The sequence below is a fragment of the Syngnathoides biaculeatus genome, chromosome 4, assembly GCF_019802595.1.
Source record: "Syngnathoides biaculeatus isolate LvHL_M chromosome 4, ASM1980259v1, whole genome shotgun sequence".
Taxonomy (NCBI): Eukaryota; Metazoa; Chordata; class Actinopteri; order Syngnathiformes; family Syngnathidae; genus Syngnathoides; species Syngnathoides biaculeatus.
The window spans coordinates 31442685-31462264 of NC_084643.1; the positions used below are offsets into that span (position 1 = coordinate 31442685).

Genomic DNA, 19580 nt, shown 5'->3' on the forward strand with positions numbered 1-19580 from the left:
GGCCAATTTACTTCAAGTGACCAACCATGCATGGTTTGGGGATGTTGGAGGAAACAGGTACTTGGAGAAAACTCACGCAGGAACAGGAAGAACAGGAAAACTCCACACAGGCAAGGCTGGATTTGAACCCAGGTCCTAAGAGCTATGACCCAGATGTGCTAACCAGTCAGCATCCACGCCGCCTATCCAAAGCACTGATTTTTCAAAATTGATTTTAACAACTTTAAGAAATGCAGATGTCTCTTTTTTGTTGTACTACTCCAAAAATGAAATGAAATATGCCAAGAACTGATAGATAGCAGAAGTTTAAACAGCAATGTAACAGCTCAGTTGGTTTCTGAATCTTAAGGATGGACTGGCTGATCGACTAAGGACACAAACATTTGTACAAAAATACACCAATGCACCACAAAATACAAACATACAAATAAAAGCCCAAGATACCCTCCTAAGAAAAATAAACAGCTTGAAGGCTGTGCTTTCTTTTGGGCTGTGTGTGTGCTATCTGAACAGCACTCGTTGCACTTTGGATTTAAGTGTGGAAAACAAACACACGTGCACCAGTGCAGCTTTTCAACTCGTTCGGCGGACACGACATTTGGTAAGACCGTCTACTGGAAAGGCTCTGCATTAAAATTGTTTAACTGACCAATTGATCACTGTTAATGATGTCAAATGTATAGAATTGGGTCTTGATGTGATGGATGTGATTGACCCAAAAAGAGATTTAAGAACATCGAGTCTTGGCGTCAGCTATGCTATTTCTTTCATATCATTTCATGTTACTTTAAAAGAGTAGTTGAAAGAATATTATTAAAATCAAGATATGTAATTGATTTCAGTAGGTGTTCTGCGAGAGTACTTCCAGTCAAGATGAAAAACTATGAATAAAATTATGAATAATAGAAATAGAGGGAAGCATGGCATGCTTGATAACATCCTATATAATGCATAGAGTTTCATCTCAACCCACACATACACATTCTTCATTCTGTGATTTTGGAGGACGAAAAAATTTCAGGAGATTGAATGGTTGTTGGCAATCTATCCATCTTTTTACAGTGACTCATTATGAGAAACACAAGGGTGCAAGTGGATTTAAAAAAATACATAAAAGGGAACAGTATGTAGTATTAGGATTACTGGTTAGGATGAGTGGACGGAAAGATCAGTCATTTAAAATGAATGACTGTTGTAAAAGGACAAAGTGATACACTGTTTTTCAGATTAAGTCAAACTACAAGTACATACATTTGAGTGCTTAATGACAGGTCAGATCAACTCGTTGCTTTAAAAGTCAGGAGGTAAGTCTCAAGTCTTTCCCCTCAAGTGCAGAGTCAAGTCTCAAGTCCAGATGAGCAAGTCCCTAGTTAAGTCGCAAGTCAGACACCTTCAGCTTCATGCATGCGATGCTATGACTTGCGTTTTCTATTTCTGAAGTAACAAACAAATCTGTGACAAATAAGAATTTGCATCCAGCAGTCCTGCAATTTATAATAAAGTATTTTGACAATTCTCAGAATAATAAAATAAAGATAAAATATATTTTTTCATTTGGTTAAAGTTTAAACTCTTTAGAAATACATTGTCACTAAATATTTCGTTCATCTTAACAATAAGTGACACATATTGCCATAGAAAGAGAAGCTACAGATTTTAGTTTCTCTAGGCTTAAGTCTAAAGTCATCAAATTCATGACTCGAGTCCACACCTCTGCTTGCTGATACCGAATAAACTAATCCCATGAAGTCTTGCGATTGTCATGAAGTCGCTTTCAAAAATTATTGAGAAACACAAGTGTTTCTCAAACATTGCAGGAGTTTCACTCTCAAGCCTTTTACAGCAACAATTTGTCATTACTGCCATTTTAATATATAATTAGCTGTTTTTCTATGTTTTGCCACACAAATATCACTTAAACCCAGCATGTAACACTTGTTTCTGTTATGTGTTGTCTCACTCTGAATATTAGGGGCACCATCCATATAAGAGAAAGGTATAGAAGTAGTCATAAAGATGCCATGATTCCACTGTGTGTTAACTAAAATGTATGTATAAAGAATCCCAAGATTCCTTCTTGAGAAGAATATAAAAAGTAAAATGTGAAAGGACAACTGAATCAAGACTTTATCACACCATAGCTTACTACTCTTTACGTTAACATGTACTACTGCAATACGTTGTCCACTGTGGCTTCATGATGGGAGCGCAGCTGGCGCAACAGCATTGGGCCTTGCCAAATGGCCTGTGCCTGCAATGTAGCGTTGCTGCCTCAGTTGCCACCCAAGCGGAATCCAGAATCCATTTTGGTGAGCATTCGGCTAACGAAATGCTGTCATCAGTGTTTAACTTCATAGTATTGCCACACAGCTTACATGACTCCTCCTCAACCTCCCCAGAAAGTATATCAGTGTCATAGTATCTGAGCATTTTTTTCCCAAGTCCAAATACAGATGTACGGAATTCATATCCAAAACTCATCTCTATCCATTTCTCCATAACTATCCCAGTGCATTTCTAGTACGCAGTCCACTGGGGTTCAAAGCATGCCAAGCCAAGACCATATGGGGGACTCAGCACTGCCGTTCGCTAGCTGGTGGCGCGTATCCATCGTCACGCTAATGTCCGCTTTGCCTGTTGAAAACTCTGGAAATTGCAGTATTGTACTCCCGTCTTCTGGAGCTGCCCATATTTTCCTCTTGAATAAAATAAATGAAACGTATGAGATGTTCAACCTTGCATGTATTTCGTGGTTAACCATTGCACTATTTTTAAGTGGGACGCAAACAGTACCAAACCAAGGCGGTAGATATAAACCAAGTAATGGAAAAGTAGCATGACAGAGGTATAATTATTTATTGCTTGAGACAAAAATAATGACAAATCTATTCGTTAACAAAGACTGATTATATTAATTGAGAAAAAGAAAAAAGTCACAGGTTTCATTGCTTTATCTCAATGTGACAATGACCACTAATAGATCACTCTTTTTTTTTTCTTTTTGTCTGAGGTATTACAATTCCGATTAGTTCAAGTACACTGCATAGACGTCACCTCCTTTTCATACACATACTGTGAAGATCAATATAGGCCCAGAGCAGTGGTGAGTACTGCATGTAACCCGCATAATCATGCGTAATCTCTGACATCAAATCCTGTGGCGACACATTGGAGTGCTGACAACAAACCATCAGCTCAGCACCTTTAATAGATTTCCACACACACAATGAGCACAGGCAGATACCAATGCCAGATACATTTAGCATTTCTACATTCATTCCTGAGACTGTGCTCTGTTCGCTGGATGAACGCTGGGCCTCAACTCAAGATTGCATCTGACCTGCACGTGGACAAAATGTGCGCCAGCTTGATCGCAGGGCAGGCATTTGTTTATCTATTCTTCATAGAGAGGCAGAGGACTCTAACAGGCTTGCCTGGTAATCAGCTTCACATTGCTTATGGTGGACTGTAATGCGCAAAGAGCCTAACAATACCCTGATGGCTCCATGCAGCCCGTGTGGAACAACCAACAGCTAGTCGTTACCACGCCGCTTTCTCTATTTTGAGCACAGTCAAGAACAAAAAGAAAAGAAAAAAAAATACAGTACAACCATTTGCATCCACTAGGTAAACTTTTGGACGCTTTCTAGTGCCAACAAATGAGAAACTGTGTCCAAACATTTTACTGGTAATGTAGATTCAGCAAACAGCTCAAAAGTTATACAATTTGGAAACAGATGTAGGACATGTTCATCTATGCATCTGTTTTCTATAGGGTTCATTTGGGTAGCAAGTGAGCTGCATCGTGTCCCAGATGAATTTGGGCAGGAGGTGGTGTACATCTTGGACTGGTCACCAGCTCATCCCAGGGAACATACTGACAACCACTCAAACACTTCTATGGACATTTTATTTTTTAATCACACACCTGCTTTTGGAATGTCTATGTGTCGGGGTACCCCAACAGCACGCAAGCTCTGCACAGCAAGCCGGTAGCTGAAATTCAAAATGCGCAACCCGAACCACAGTGGTTTACGACTTTCGAGATAGAAGTACATTTTGGGTAACTTGTCTTTACAATTCTGAAAGACAATGTTAAAAATGTGTGTGATATACATGTGAAATGTCTCGTTACGCTTAATCATTCATCATTAAAGAACGCAAGTGTTATCGGTTTCCAAATATGACATTTTTGGAATTGAGTATTCTACTGCTTGTCCAAAAATCAATCAGATTCAAATTGGCTTTGCCTCCGATACCAATCAATACAAAATGTTTGCGTGAGGTGCTGGTATGATCTATTGATTTGGGGTCGCCAGCTACACATCCTACACGATAGTTATTTGTGACTTGGAATTTCTGTGGGTTTAAAATGCAGGGGCTGGGCGGGTGAGTACACACTACAATACACTTGATCTGTTGTTAGCCAGTCTGCTTGTCACTTGTGGGGTATCACTTAACATACATATATAGACATTTAAGTTCTAATCAGCAGTAATAAATATTGAATTAGAGATATTGCTTTGAATTCAAGTTTTTTTTTTTTTTTTTTATTAAATTGTGTCAGTCCTAAAACATTTTTAAAACATTTCCTGGTTTTAGGATGGAAACAGTTTGACCATTTAACAGAAAAATGTAATTTAGATTAGAATGTGGGAGGTGCCACGGTGGTGCAGCTGGAAAGCATTGGCCTCACAGTTCTGAGGTCCCGGGTTCAATCCCGGACCCGCCTGTGTGGCGTTTGCATGTTCTCTCCGTACCTGCGTGGGTTTTCTCTGGGTGCTCCGGTTTCCTCCCACATTCCAAAAACATGCACCATTAATTGGACACTCTAAATTGCCCCTAGGGGTGATTGTGAGTGCGGCTGTTTGTCTCTATGTGCCTTGCGATTGGCTGGAAACCGGTCCAAGGTATAGCCCTCCTCCTGCCCGTTGACAGCTGGGAAAGGCTCCAGCACTCCCGTGACCCTTGTGAGCATAAGCGGCTAAAAAAATTGATGGATGGATAATTCTTGAGAGAAAACCAATCTAATCAATCAAAACCCTAAACTAAATTGCGAACTCAAGTGGTCCATTGTAGTTCAAAGATACTATTTATAATAATAATAATAATATTTGTCATTTATTTTTCACCTCTGTCTCACAGTTCTAAGGTTCAGGGTTAGAATCTACATGTTGCATGTTCTTCTCGTGCTTGCCCATTTTTGTCCCTATTCTATGGCTTCCTCACATATGCTTGAGGTAAGAATGTGGGTGTCAATGGTTGTTCTTCTATGTCTTCCCTAGTGACCACTCCAGGGTGCACCCCACCTCTCACCCGAAGTCAGGACAGACAGGGGACAGGCTCCAGCTCACTTGTGAGCATAACGAGGGCAAAGAGTAAAAAGATGGAAACCTCTAAACAACGTTGGCCAACTGGTTATCACATTTGCCCAACAACTTTGAAGACCTGGGTTCAAATTCAGCCTGAGTGTGTTTTAGCAGGTAGTCTGGCTTCCTCCCACATCCCAAAATCTATGCATGGTAGGTTAATTGAAGAATAAATTGCATATCGTAGGTGTGAATGTTTTTTGGGGTGGGGTGGTGGTGGCTGACAACCAGTTCAGGGCTTACTCGGTCTTTCCCAGAGTCAGCTGGGATAGGCTACAGCACTCTTGTGACCCTAGTGAGGATAAGCGGTATGAAAAACGGATGGATAAACCCACTTCTTTGTGCAAGCTTCGCAACAAAGCACTATTTTAGCACTATTGTGTGTTTCATATTTATTTTTTACAATGTGTACCTTTTGTAAAAAGAATTGCACAGGCAGTGTCATTAAACCTTACTGATCAATATTCACCTCGCCTTCAGGCACAGGGCTAAGACGCACATGACGTCACACTCAGCTGAGGACAAAGCCCACTGGTTTCACACAGACGGAAAGGTGGGGAGAAGAGGGGGGCTTTCAGGGAGGGGAGGGAGGGAAAAATGAAATCCACCCGTTCATGCATATGGTGTAGCAGTGTGCATGTGTAATGCATTCTGATGAAGAGTGGTGAGTAGTACTCCATTGATCTTAATGTATACATCAATGCAATTATGCTCTGCTTGTCAGGACAAGGAATGACCCTGGAGTGCATGTGAACATTATATCACTGCCAGGACTCAGTGTTCTCTATTGCACCAGTATATCTGAGCACCGCATGTAATCCCCATGTGCAATATCCGCCGCCCCCCCCCCCCCCTCCTCCCACTTACAGTCATCACCGTCACACTACCCAGTGAGGTATATGCGAGGAATAATTGCTTTATCCATCAGTATCCGAAAGGAAAATGTGTAAAACAACAGGTGATTGCTATCATCTATACATAAAATTGCATGAAATGGAACCAAATATTGAATACTCTGGGATTATGCTGACTTTCTCCCAATACACCGCAGACTGCACACATAAAGGCACAGTGATGAAGGCAGACAAAGCAGGGGAACGCCCCCTCCACCCAGAATGCTGCTGTCAGGCCCATCAACTGGTTCAGGCTGGATTCCAGGCATTCTTATACTCAAGATACACATTAATCGACCACGTACATGACAAACGGATGACCAACGTGTTGAGTACAAAGAGAAAACATCCTGGAAAATCAGCACGTTTCCAACGTACAATTCTATATTTAAAGTTGGCACAGACACAAAGATGAGGCAGCTAGCTAAGGGGGAAAATATAAATATACACACACAAACATAGGCAAAGACAAAACATGATGATGATGAAGGCTACTTACCGGGAAAGAATGTCAACTCGGAAAAAAAACCCCAACCTGGTGACCTCCACTGACGTGTCGTTTGCCTTTTAGACAGCTTTGTGTCGTGTTAGTCTCTTTGACGGATTCCAGTTAGATTCGACAAGCATACAGGGCCAAAAATGACTTTGATGCTACTAAATTGTCGTTGAACACCCTTAAATAGGCGTGTTATTTCTATTTTGGGAGGATTTGAGGCTCTCCTGCTCCTTCGTAGCACACAGCTCGTCGTCTCGTGTTCTATGGCTGTCTTTTGAGTGCTCGCAGCTGTTTTCGTTGTTCCAACCTTTTGCCTGTAAATGTCTCCCCTGTGCCTTTAAGCGACGACGTTTCCGGGGTTTACTACTTAATACATAAAAGGCGGGGCTTCGCTGCCAGCTGAGCGCTTGTCATTTACTCGATTGGCTACTCTCGGTCACCTTAGCCAATCATGTCACAGGTACACGCCCAATTTAAAATATGCAGATTTATTAAGAAACGCAGCTCTGTGATTGGACGTTGGATTTCCAAAGGAAACGCCCAGTACACGTGCGTTTATTCTCCCCTCACAGTCTCAAGTCGTCGGTCTGGTAGCTGAGGTCAATAAATCCACGAAAATAATCATCCACGTTTTGGTCAAAAGTTGAACGTCACGTTGACACGGTTGTGAATTTAAGCTGTGGATCAGCCGGTTACGTCAATCGTCAAGTATTTCGTCACAGGAACGTGGTGACGCGCTGTCCCATTCCTCATTTTGGAGTGTATAGGCCTTAGCCCTGTTGTCACTGAGCTAAAAATAGGCGTTATATCCCATTTTGCAGCTGTAGTGTGCTCTGCACCCGTCCGTGCAGTGGGCTGATAATAGTGCACTATGGAAAGGACCAGTGCAGATAACATTTAGTGCCGGGGAGTTAGGCAACTTAGAATTTAGAATAGAGTTTATTAACGTTGCACCACTATTTAATCATTATTGTGGTTAAGATGCGGATGTAATGATACACTAGTGACTTTCTCGATTTCTAGCACCTCAAATTAATGACTAAAAAACATTAAGCAAAAGACTGAGGCATAATTATATGTTTGTCTGTAATTTGCACGAGAGACTGGGATCAAAGTTGCTCATTTCATGATCTGTCTAAAGGATTATAAAATTAGTATGTGACGGATAGATATTTGTCAGGAGGCCATTAACCGGGACATAAACTATAAATCAAACCTTCATTTAAATGAAAGCACATTAAGCATTTTTAAAATCATGTATAATTTTTATTGCAGAACATTGGATCATAACCTAATTTTACAAGTATGTCACCAACTAAAATATGCTTCTGATATTTTGCTTTGGAGAATGGAAAATGCAGATTAACAGAACAAGAGGAAATAGCACTTAATGCTGATGTTATTATAGAGTACTAAGCAAATTATCAAATGCCAACAAAACGTGAGAAAGCAAATATGTAACATACAATATTTTTTATTTGCAAAAGTTTTACCAACTTAGATTGTCAATAACTTACTGAAATACGAAGTGACATTGCAATATTCAGGTTCTTAGTTGCAACGTGTTTGCTTCCAAGTCTATAAGAAAAGTTCTGTCTGCATGAAAATTAAATTAATGGAAAAGGACAGCCCTAGTTTTTTGTTTTTTGTCTGTGTTTTTTTCTACCCAAGGAGCAGAATCCTACTGAGGCTGAGTACAGCTTTACTTTGGAAGTGGTGGATACGGCGCCATCTGCTGCTATGTTTAAAAAAGAAAAACCTCTATAATATAAATGAGAATGTTGGGATCATTCCAGATTTGGAATTATTAATAATACATGCACAAAATACAGAAAAATGCACGTACTGTGTCAATATAATAATAATGTACTGACTCGAAAAAACATTACAAAGTAGCTCAATCCTAAAAGTGATTCCAAATTCTACAGATTGGGGATTTTAAATACAAAATAGGTTTTGACTACAGATTGGGGATTTTAAATACGAAACAGGTTTCGAGCGCCACCAAATAGCTTTAAAAAAAACATTGCTGTAATCAATTAACATGGAAAATATACTCGTCAAAAACCAATTTTAAGTTATTTTAAGTCAGTGATATGATTTGGTTGAGTGATTATAAAACTGCTAAACATTATAGACACATTTTAAATAGTAATATATATGTACTCAATTCGTCAATCAACATTCATGTAACCATGTCCCTAAAACCTTGAGAGGCTTCGAGAGGAAGAGGAAAAATGTATGCTGCATGACTCATCAGAAATGACATCATCAAGACCATGGGGAGAACTAATAAACTACATTCTTTTATTAAATTGTCACATGTTTCTTTTTTAGCTGTCGTACAGGCTGCCATTCAAACCAACACAACCACGATACCCTTATATGAGAAAGAGATATCAAAGATTTATTTTTCACTTAAATAATCACACTGTATTATTTTATATTTATAAATTATATTATATTTGTAGTAAGCTCTTTAGCAGCTAACAGCTGACGAAGTTTTTTTTGGGTGGTGGTGGTGGGGGGGGTCTCGAAGATTATCATAAATTTGCAAGCCTTTTAGTGTAGTCATCTTTACATTAAAATTAAATTCATATTAAATTAAAATTTGATTTGATTGTAAAGAATTTATGAGAGAATCGTTGGGATCCTTTAAATAAAGTTTAGTCCTCCGTTTCTCCAATTACTCAAAAGGATTATTTTATATAAAATTATTCATTTGACTTTATTTCCTCCACTTTTCCTCAAACAAAATACATTTTAAAACACATGAAATAAAGGTACAATTTCGATATTTTCAAACATTTACATTACTTCTGAACTGCCACGGAAAGTATGTCATGACGAAGTGAACCAGGAACCAATACGCCTCACTGCCGGAAGTAATTCGGCGTGGCACTCAGCGAAAATAAACATAGTTACATGCTCTAGTCTATCGTCCTCCTAAATAAAAGCAAAGATGTCGTCCGTTCAGTATTTAAGGCACTTCGTGAACGAGAGACTCACTGCTGCCGCTGAGGAAATATTTGGTGTGTTTGAAAGAACGATCATTGAGTACCAGGAGGAGCTTCAGCGTCAACGTCGAATGGTGGACAACCTCAGCACTCCCCAAATAAAGTTGGACAGGATAGGTGTGTAAAACCCTTCATTAATTCACTGCTACGTTTCCAACATTAACAAGTACATTTTAAAAAATCATTAGTTTAAATAACTGTTATTTCTGTTTTCAGAGGTCCAACATGAGGAAAAGGAGCAGATTTGCACTGACCAGAAGCTTTATAAGCAAGAGGAGGAATCCTCCGTGGGCCAAGATCAACCAGAACCTCTACAGGATGTGGTCTCCAGACACGAAATGCATTTAGGTGGGTAGAATCTTCCCATTCCCAAGTTCACCAAAAGACTCATGGCTGTATTCATTCAAAAGGGTGCTTCTACTAAAAACTGAACAAATGGTCTAAATACCTGCGGCTGTGTGATATTAAATTTTTTTCTGTTTTAATAAATGTGCAGAAAATGTCAACAATTCTTCCGTTTTCCCCATGTCAACAAGGCCGCAGTGTGTGCACATTGAGGGAAAAAAAAATGTAGATGCATTTAGGTGATGGCTGCAACACAGAGTGACAACCTTTTTTTTTTTTTTTTTTTTTTTTTTTTTTTTTTTTTTGCACATATATGTGTGTGATGGTCTGAGCGCTCCCGGTGCTGAAAAGTCTCCTTGTGATTAACGCGCATGCGCGTATATTTTGTCAATTTCTGGCCAGTCTGAAACATCCCCATCCATGCTTCAACATGTGCCATTCGACAACTTGTTGCCGAGTGTTCGTGACGTCACAGAAAGATGAACACAGCGAATGTATTTCCCTGTAAGCGTGTGCTACGTTCCCAGAATTCGCCTGTTAGTAACGCATGTACATTAATCACAAGGAGACTTTTCAGCACAGGGGAGCGCTCAGACCATCACACCGGGGCTAACTACCGGAGACAAATCCCTATTGTTACATAATTGGCCAATAAGTGAGATTATGATATGTATATACAATATATTAGTTTTCATTATCAAAGGAAAATTGCAATATTTTGGGTGTGAAATGAGGTCATAGACACCTTGTGGTGATATTGACTCTTGTGTTATGTATCAATTTTTCTTGTATTTCATAGTATGTCCGTTTATTATTATTAAGTATTCACTCCTTTTGTTACGCGATAAATTAGTACTCTTTTCCTGTTCGTCTTTGTATGGTCTTCAGAAATACAACAAGTTGATGAGGAACCGCAGCATCTTGCTGACCAGCAGCTTTATTGGCAGCAGCAAAATTCTTTTGTGGACCAAGAGGAGCCAGAGCTTCAGCGGATTAAAGAGGAGCCCGGCACCAGTCACAAGAGAGAAGAACTGGATGCTTTCTTATCCATCCCTGTCCTCGATGACAGTTACAAGAGCGGGGATGCCATCCCATACTCGAGTCCTGTTGGAAGTCCATCAGAGGACGCACGTGCACACAATGAGATGAACAGAAAGTCTTTCAGGTGTGACTATTGCGGAAAAGCATTTGGTTTCAGGTGCAAGCTCAAAAGACACATGATGACCCACACTGGGGCGAAGCCCTACTCCTGCAAGACGTGCGGCAAGGGATTTAACCAAACGTCCAACTTGAAGAGACATTTGTTGATCCACACGGACGAGAAGCCGTATGCCTGCAAAACATGCGGAAAGCAATTCAGGAATTCGCACGAAGTCATCACTCATGCCAGAACTCACACGGGCGAGAGGCCGTACCCTTGCAACACCTGCGGGAAGAGGTTCACTCAGCTGTCAATCCTCAAGCGACACGTCATGGTGCACACCGGGGAGAAGCCGTTTCTCTGCAACACGTGCGGCAGAAGTTTCGGCGACTTGTCGGTGCTGAAAAGGCACGTGATGGTGCACACGGGGGAGAAGCCATACGTGTGCGACATCTGCGGTAGGAGGTTCCGCGCCAATAGCAACTTGGGCATTCACAGAAGGAGGGTGCACGCGGCGAGGACTTCTCATGAGTAGGCCCGGTTCTTGGACACTTGAAATTGGAAGAACTTCAAGTTCATCATGGTATGGCCTCCCAACAGACAACTTTGCATTTGTTTATCCATTCATCCATTTTCCTAAGACGCTTATCCTCACAAGGGTTGCTGGTGTGCTGGAGCCTATCCCAGCTGTCAACGGGCAAGAGGCAGGGTACACCCTCAACTGGTTGCCAGTCAATCGCAGGGCACATGGAGACAGACAAAAGTCACACTCACAATCACACCTAGGGGCAATTTTGTGTGTCCAATTAATGCTGCATGTTTTTGGGATGTGGGAGGAAACCGGAGTGCCCAGAGAAAACCCACACAGGCAAGGGGAGAACATGCAAACTCCTCAGAGGGAGGATTGAACCCAGGTCCCCAGAACTGTGAGGCCACCGCTTTGCAGCTGTGCCACCATGCCACCCGCATTTGTTTTTTATGTATCGGAAAGCTATGGAATTTATTTCCTCAAAAAGAAATGAAATCTCCAAATTTTATGGTTGTTTACTAACAATGGACACAAAATCAAGTCAAAAATCAGAGGTGATGAAAGTACTCAAACTCTGATCAGTTTGCAGTATTACAACTAATAGCAATTATAAAAACAGTGGTACCTCTATTTACAAAAGTCTCTACTAACAAATTATTCAGGTTATGAAAAACATCCCCGGAAAATATTTGTCTCCCGTTGAGAAATGTATAATTTTGAATTGATAACTATTTGAACCGTTGTTGACCAAAGCCACCCCCCTATCTAATAAATTGTTAGCCATGTTTACGGCGTTGATAGCACGACTTATAATGGAGTTATCCTAACGCAAAGGTTTTTAAGATTTATTCTTAGAATGTACAATCAATTAGAAATTGAGAAGGTTACAAACTCATTTGTCAAGGATAACTTCCCAGTTCTGCTTCATTTCCAAATCCCCTCATCTGCCTGAGGTCCCTACACTTTGCTTCTGTTTGCAAGTCTTATGTGGAGTCATTCGCTAACAAGGGATTTTTATTTTTTATTTTCTAATTTCCTAGAAGTGCAATTTCCCTCATGGTTTCAGGAAATCCCCCAAGTCCATTGTAGCAGGTCTGTGCGATGGTGTGAGGAGTTACCTGGTAGCATCCTGTTAGCCAGGCCCTCTTATCTCTGAATGGTTGTTTTCCTTTGGGTGTGGTGGTTTCCTAAAGATGGCATGCTTTGGCAATTTAGACATCCATTGAGTTGTCACGCTGTGGCGACCCCTAATGGGACAAGCCGAAAGGAAAAGGAGAAGAGCAACTCTCTAACAGGGACATGGTACAAAAGTGTCAAATTCATTTAAACAGTAAAATACATTTTTTTTTTCTTGTCAAGAAAAAGCCCCTTTAACAGCTACTTTTGTTTGACCCAGTGTTGTATTTAGTTGGTCTATATTTGGCTTACCCCTCACCACTTTTCCTGTGATTAGTTGCCTACATGTCAAAGACCCAGTTGGTAAACACACGTATGTGAAATATACTCCCTAAGCTGCGCAATTGCACATTTGCGCACTTGTCACACACTCTCAGTGCACATGAAAACTGATCCAGCGCAGTGAACCACAGCATTTTTTTTTTTTTAAAAACACGGCAACACACGGTTCGAACTACCAGCTGCTGCTCGGCCATGGGGCCAAGCACTGTACTTCCTAGTTTACCTGAAACCGCCCCCTCCGCTCTTAAAGGGGTACACTCATAATTACAAACACCGCCCACCACCAGTGCTTTAGTTAGCGACACTGTCTGGGCAACGTGAACCAAGAGAAACGGATGGGGATATGATTGTAGGTTTAAAAATTAAAAAATGAAACACAGTTGGAAGCGACCTTTCAAATTCATAGTTGGCTTGGTTTGGTTAGCAATGCATTTTTGTTGTTGTTGACATTTTCATTGTAAGTTTGGAAAAACAAAATTGTTCTTAAATGTTCTGATGGGAATGTAAATGCTGTAATCTGAATCTGTTAATGGGCCATGTAGCTTCAACGGATGACACTGAACTGACCACAGTGCATACGTCTGATGTTGCTCACAGTGGTCAAAGGGGGCGCTCACGGGCTTAGCGTGTTTGCTCAGACACGTAAAAAATTAGAGGGAACATTGCTCATGTGGAAGAGTGCTTGCTTGCTAGCGGAAAGGAAAGGCAGAGATTTTCGATAGTGATGCAGATAATCTTGAGATTCAAAGCACCTGATTTCAGGCCTCTCGGGAGAAAAATATCTGGTCTTCAAGAATGCATGACCAGTGTTGATTCAAATTTCACGTTTACTGATGACCAAAAGAGACAATATTACAATACATCCATCTTACTTGAAAAAAATTGTTGGGAAAACATGTCCCCTTTAACAATCATATCTACTACCATCATGTTCTGGCAGTTTAAAAAATATCACATTTTGTTTTAACAGTCGTCCTCTGTATCTGCCTTTGCTTTTTTGGACCCTTCAGCACCATGCTTCATCTTCCTCTTCCCCTTGTTCTTCTGGCCTTCCTCCTGTCGAAACTGGTGTCTGTTCAATAATAATTCAAATTAAACAATACAAAATAACGACCAACAAGAAACTGAAAAAACTATTCTCCCAATTCATGTGGAGCTTCCCATTTGTGATTATGTGCCACTGTGTGTTGAAATAAGTAATCACGTGAAAAATAAAAAATATTACGCCAAGTAATAGCGAGCACCCAAAAAAATCTCACCTCGACTGCCAACGTCTGCCACTATTCCACACACGACCAAAAGAGGGCAACCAGTTGGCATCTGTGTAGGAACTGTGGTCAAAGTTGGCCCCCACTCTGTTAGGGGGGAGCTTCTTCGTCTTCTCTTGCTCCTCTGGGGAAAAAATAAGACAATATTTGCTATGACGTGACCATCCTTCTTGCGAGTTGGCACTGACAACTAATGTAATAAGTCATCAACGCTACACATATTTTGATCCTCCCTGCCTCCCAATTCAGGGGTGGGAGGTAACATCCTACTGAGTCTGAGGAACTCCTGGGCAGATGGGCCAATCTCAGGAGGTGCTGCACTTGTCGACGTCCCCTCCAAAGGATCATCCTGGAGCCAAGGAGGGACAGCACCTGTAATCCATGAAGAGTTAGCAATGACTACAATATATAATTGTTACAATGACAAATATTAGGATACCCAGCACCAAATTGACACCGCACAGCAAGTTGCATATGTCCTTTTTTGGAGGGCGGGGAGCCTACTTCCGACAAGGTGGTTAAATGTCAGTGGTCTGACCTTAAACCCAACTCCTTTAATTTCCATATTGACCGATGAGAAAATTATATTCCCATTGTTGTCCCCATTTAGTTATGAAATTGTTAGAAACGATGCTCAATTCTTTCACACCCCCCTCGTACGCTTGCATTTGGAAAAACTCGCAAAGTCGGGGCTGTTCCAGATTACTGTTACTCATACTGTACCTGTGTGTATGTTTCCGCTGTTTGATGAATCCTACAACAGAGAAAATTATAGCAGTGAATGCAGTTTTTGCGTTTGCTGAGTTTTTCGAGGCCTTTCATTTACCTGATAACCAATGAAAGTCAGGCCCTGTTGCTGTGCATCGACTATCGAGTCAACATTGCTGCTCCCCGTTTGGTGGTGGCCTCCCCATGATTTCCTTTGAAAGCTGTTTCCCACCCCCAGGTAGGAAGATGAGCACAAACCATATTTAAAGACATTCGAGGTGCATATGATGATACAGTGTTACCTGACACCAGCCTCTGCTGCCTCTTTTGTTCCGTTAGGCCCGTTGGTCAACTCCGGCTGTGCTGCATGCTGATTTTGATTCAGGAAAAGCCAACAGTGGTTCATAGAAGAACTCTCACCACTAATCACCCCTCTTACTGACAAATATGCAACTGTTTGTATTTAGCTCTATGATGACAGATTTGATCATAGGAGCCCAAAATTCTATAGTATAGTTGGTCATTTTCTCTCACTAAGGTTTTTATAGATGCGTGTCTAGCTCCAATCTACTGTACTTCTCTGGTGTGGGTCTGACAATTATGACAGTTGACAATCAAGGCCATAGTTATGGATACCGCCACTGCAGCCTTGGGAACAAACCTCGAGAAGCGACTCAAGGAGCTCTTGTCGTCCTTTCTCTTGGACTCGGATCAACTCTGCTTGCTGAGGGCACAACGAGACAAACAGAATGACAAATTTGAATTTGGGAACACGCTGGGGTTGAAATAAGAAGTCATTAGTTAATAAAGTTAAGGCCAAGGCTTTTTATTGTTTTATTAACAGTGGTGAACCTGTTGCTGATGTGAAAACTGTTTAATCCCTTCATCTTTTATACAGTGGAACCTCGGGGTTGAAACATAATTCGTTCTTGTGAAGTGTTCCCAGTCCAATTTGTTCAACTTCAGAAGATTTTTTTCCACAGGTGTAAATAACGAATTTCTCAAGTTGCAAAGTACTTATATATTTTGGTACTTACTGCCTTATTTACAAGCCATTAAGATTAACTTCCTGTTGGATATTTTGATGCTTTTATTTCGAAAGGACTTCTTGTTTTAAGTGACCGCAAACTAGATTAACGACAAAAAAGTATAATGTCGACACCGAGCGAAATAAATGTATTTTATGCTTAGCAACCCCTTTGATCGTGGCGCAAGTTATGTAAATGAATTGCTTCATATGTGTTACCAAAATTGTATATTTGTTGATCTTTGCTGCCATGCCAGAGCTACAGATTACTGATTTGATGAATATTTAGATGGTTGTAAAAGTGTGCCTTTTAGTTTACACCTTTTTTTTATATATATATTCCCAAGATGTTATGGTGAAATTGATAGTTTGCCGCCATTAAACCTGAAAATTCATCAGTGAAGTGCAATCCTTCATTCGGGGAGGGTGGGGTGCTATGAATCGGAAACAATGTAAAAGTTGAATCAGTTCCCAACCTCCAGAGAGTAAATTCCTTTACAGCCTATAATTTAATAAATACTGTTGGATATTGTAAAAATAATTGTAAAATTTAAATCACCCTAAATGTATCATTTACCTTTTTGGTTGCGGTGTGATGGCATCAGTGGATGGATGTGGAGAGAGAGAGGGAAGGAGGACGGGTTACGCCTTAGAAGTCACCCCCCATGATTTGAGAATTTCTTCTATCTGTAGCCGTTGCTTTGGAATGCTCGTCACTCTTTTGGCAACACTAGCTGCCTTTTATTACATCTTTATTCTTTAGGATAGTCAACTTAGCAAGATCCATAAAATGCATACCATTTTCATACTTAGCGATTATCTTTTTCCTTTACTGCACTGTTATCTTTGAGCCCATGGCTAGGAAAATACTGGAAAACTAAAATAATATAACCTTGAGAAGCACTCGCAGTTGTGATGAGACTGGACAGGACTGCCTGACTGTGTGAAGTGGGCAGGCAGTGGCTCGTCTCGGCAACCGCCGCGTGTGTGTTTGGCATTGCTTGGCTTGACTCGGCTACCCAATCAACATGCATTCGGCTTTGCGCAGGTGTTTGAGCTCAGAGAATTGGGTCGAACCAGGAGGCGTTCTTAACACAGATTCTTTTTGGTCAAAGTCTGATTTCTACAAGTCACGAGTCATTTGAATTCTGAGGTTTCACTGTACTTAAGCCGAAAAATGTTTCGCCCTTGGAGGTTCCAGGGAATATCAATCGGTTTTTGAGCTAACCATAAAATAACATTTGTCATTACCTGTTTAATGAATTCATCCTCTTTCTCCACATATGTTTCCAAAACTTTGGATACCTCAGCTTTGAACCTAAAAAAAGAAAAAAAAAATATATATATATATTTTTGTGGAAATCTATCCATTCTTTATAAAGTTTGTCTTCATTTGGGTCGAGGGTGTATGTAGCCTATCCAAGCTGAGGCGGGGTACACCGTGGACTTGTTGCCCATCAATCCCAAGGCACACATACCAAGCATTCACACTCAGATTCACACCTACTGACAAATTTTTAGTCTTTAATCAACATGTTTTTGGAATGGGGGAAAATGCTGGAATACCTGGAATAAACCCATGTAAGCACAGATAGAACTTTCAAAATCCACACAAAGGTCTTCCTGACAACTTTAGCAAATATACTGTATCTCTTCATTATTTCCATTCGGTTTGGCAGGCTCACCGTTCAGTCTCCTCCTGTGTGATGATGACTTTGTCTTTTAGCTTGGGATCTGCTTTGTTCTCCCACCAGAACTTGTGGGTACTTTTCCTGTGTTCTGACCTGAAATCAGACCAATTTGAAAAGTAGCCAATAACTGAATTTATTATCATTTGTTGATATTCTCCCTGAGAAGGGTTGCGTCAGGAAGGGCAGCCGGCGTAAAAATTGTGCCAAACATATGTGTGCGTTCATCTGAGATGACACGCTGTGGCGACCCCGAAAGGGACAAGCCGAAAGTAACCTCCATTATCATTTGTTGATATTACGTGGTACCTTACCAAATCCTACAATAGTTTTTGATATTGTCTATCTTTGAACTTTTGAGAAAACACACCACTCACGTGGCCATGTGCTCCAACAATCCTCCATGTAATACGGTTATGTTGCCATCTGAAACATTTCGTTCCACTTCCAGGCCACAGCAGTGACACCAAAAGGTTTTCATATGTTGCATACAATCAAACTTTTCCACTTCTGGTTTTTTAAGTGTTCGGCGAGCTTCCTTCACCTGGAAGACATGAACAACAACCACAAACCTGTTTAATAAATAAAATACAGTACACTAGTTCTGTTAAATACATTTTATTTGCATTTAACTTTTAAGTACTATCCATTTTCATCTCATCTGTTTAAATAATTCATTCTCCAACATTTACAACCCCAGTTCCAATGAAGTTGGCTCACTGTATTAAAGTAAAAGCAGACTACAATGATTTGCAAATCACATTCAACCTATATTTAATTGAATACACTACAAAGACAAGACATTTTCTGTTCAAACTGTTACATTTTTTTTTGTTTTTAAGTGTACAATCATTTACAGAATGACATGACTGTCCCAGCTTTTTTGGAACTGCGTTGCAGCCATAAAGTTGTATTGCTAAAAGTTTATCAGTTTGAAAATTAGATATCTTCTCTTTATAGAGTATTCAATTAAATACGAGTTGAAGATGATTTGCAAACCATTGTACTGTTTTTATGTTCAACACAACATTCCAACTTAATCGGTATTGAGTGGGTATTTGGATACAATGTTTACTTTCAATGAATTTTAATATTTATTAAGGTGGTAGGCCTAAATCAGGGATTTCAAAGAAATGCCATAAAACGCACGTCAGAGAGAGAGAGCATTTTAATAGGGATGACTTGCATCTGGCATTGGCACACGTGCAAATTTTTAAATATGAGTTAATTACTCACCTTTTCTATGAATTTCATCAGCACAAGCCTTAGTCTGCTTTGGTGTTGCTTCCCGAAGATATGTCCTTTCCCGTTAAATGCAGTTTGCCTACATATGGCGCAGTAATAAGCACCCATGTAGTCCAATAACGTAAAAAATATGATAACCACACTAATTTTCACCTCTAATCAGCATTTAAAAATACATTAGGATCGCCAAACAAGAACGAAACAGTCAATACGTAGAAAAAAAAACAGGAAATACCGTCTCAATATAGATCCCCCCGGAAACAGCAAATATGAAAATATTGTTTGCAACGATAAGATAGTAATGTCCAAAATAATGTTGAAAAAGAGTGGATTTATAAAGCGGTTATTTTCTATTATATATATTTTATAAATGTGAAATAATTACGGGGGAATTTC

At 40.3% G+C, this 19580-nt stretch overlaps 3 protein-coding genes across 3 annotated transcripts in view; 1 reads left to right on the forward strand and 2 right to left on the reverse strand.

Annotated features, from left to right (window-relative positions):
- LOC133499679 (atos homolog protein B) overlaps positions 1–7124 on the reverse strand; it is a 34020-nt gene extending 26896 nt beyond the window's left edge. Inside the window, exon 1 of the mRNA XM_061817950.1 lies at positions 6762–7124. The gene's annotated coding sequence lies outside the window, so the exon portion shown is untranslated. The remainder of the gene's footprint in view (positions 1–6761) is intronic.
- A 2525-nt stretch (positions 7125–9649) lies between these two features.
- On the forward strand, positions 9650–13812 carry LOC133498801 (zinc finger protein 664-like). Its single transcript, XM_061815941.1, has 3 exons — positions 9650–9892; positions 9992–10123; positions 11009–13812. The coding sequence occupies exons 1-3, from the start codon at positions 9721–9723 to the stop codon at positions 11794–11796; spliced, it is 1092 nt and encodes a 363-aa protein (XP_061671925.1). The 5' UTR covers positions 9650–9720; the 3' UTR covers positions 11797–13812.
- A 202-nt stretch (positions 13813–14014) lies between these two features.
- On the reverse strand, positions 14015–19404 carry cenatac (centrosomal AT-AC splicing factor). The gene is made up of 11 exons (XM_061815945.1): positions 19176–19404; positions 18317–18483; positions 17937–18035; positions 17503–17569; positions 15886–15948; positions 15527–15594; positions 15343–15445; positions 15240–15270; positions 14787–14888; positions 14508–14640; positions 14015–14320 (listed from the first exon to the last, which is right to left on the reverse strand). The coding sequence occupies exons 1-11, from the start codon at positions 19290–19292 to the stop codon at positions 14212–14214; spliced, it is 1059 nt and encodes a 352-aa protein (XP_061671929.1). The 5' UTR covers positions 19293–19404; the 3' UTR covers positions 14015–14211.
- Positions 19405–19580: the final 176 nt, after the last annotated feature.

Excerpts from the sequence above, each read along its gene's own strand:
- LOC133498801 (XM_061815941.1), top strand. The coding sequence starts at position 9,721 with ATGTCGTCCGTTCAGTATTTAAGGCACTTCGTGAACGAGAGACTCACT. Across the intron at positions 9,893-9,991 it reads AATAAAGTTGGACAGGATAG|AGGTCCAACATGAGGAAAAG; the intron begins GTGTGTAAAACC and ends TTCTGTTTTCAG. Across the intron at positions 10,124-11,008 it reads CAGACACGAAATGCATTTAG|AAATACAACAAGTTGATGAG; the intron begins GTGGGTAGAATC and ends TATGGTCTTCAG.
- cenatac (XM_061815945.1), bottom strand. The coding sequence starts at position 19,292 with ATGGGTGCTTATTACTGCGCCATATGTAGGCAAACTGCATTTAACGGG. Across the intron at positions 18,484-19,175 it reads TGATGAAATTCATAGAAAAG|GTGAAGGAAGCTCGCCGAAC; the intron begins GTGAGTAATTAA and ends CATGTCTTCCAG. Across the intron at positions 15,595-15,885 it reads TCCTTGAGTCGCTTCTCGAG|CATGCAGCACAGCCGGAGTT; the intron begins GTTTGTTCCCAA and ends AATCAAAATCAG.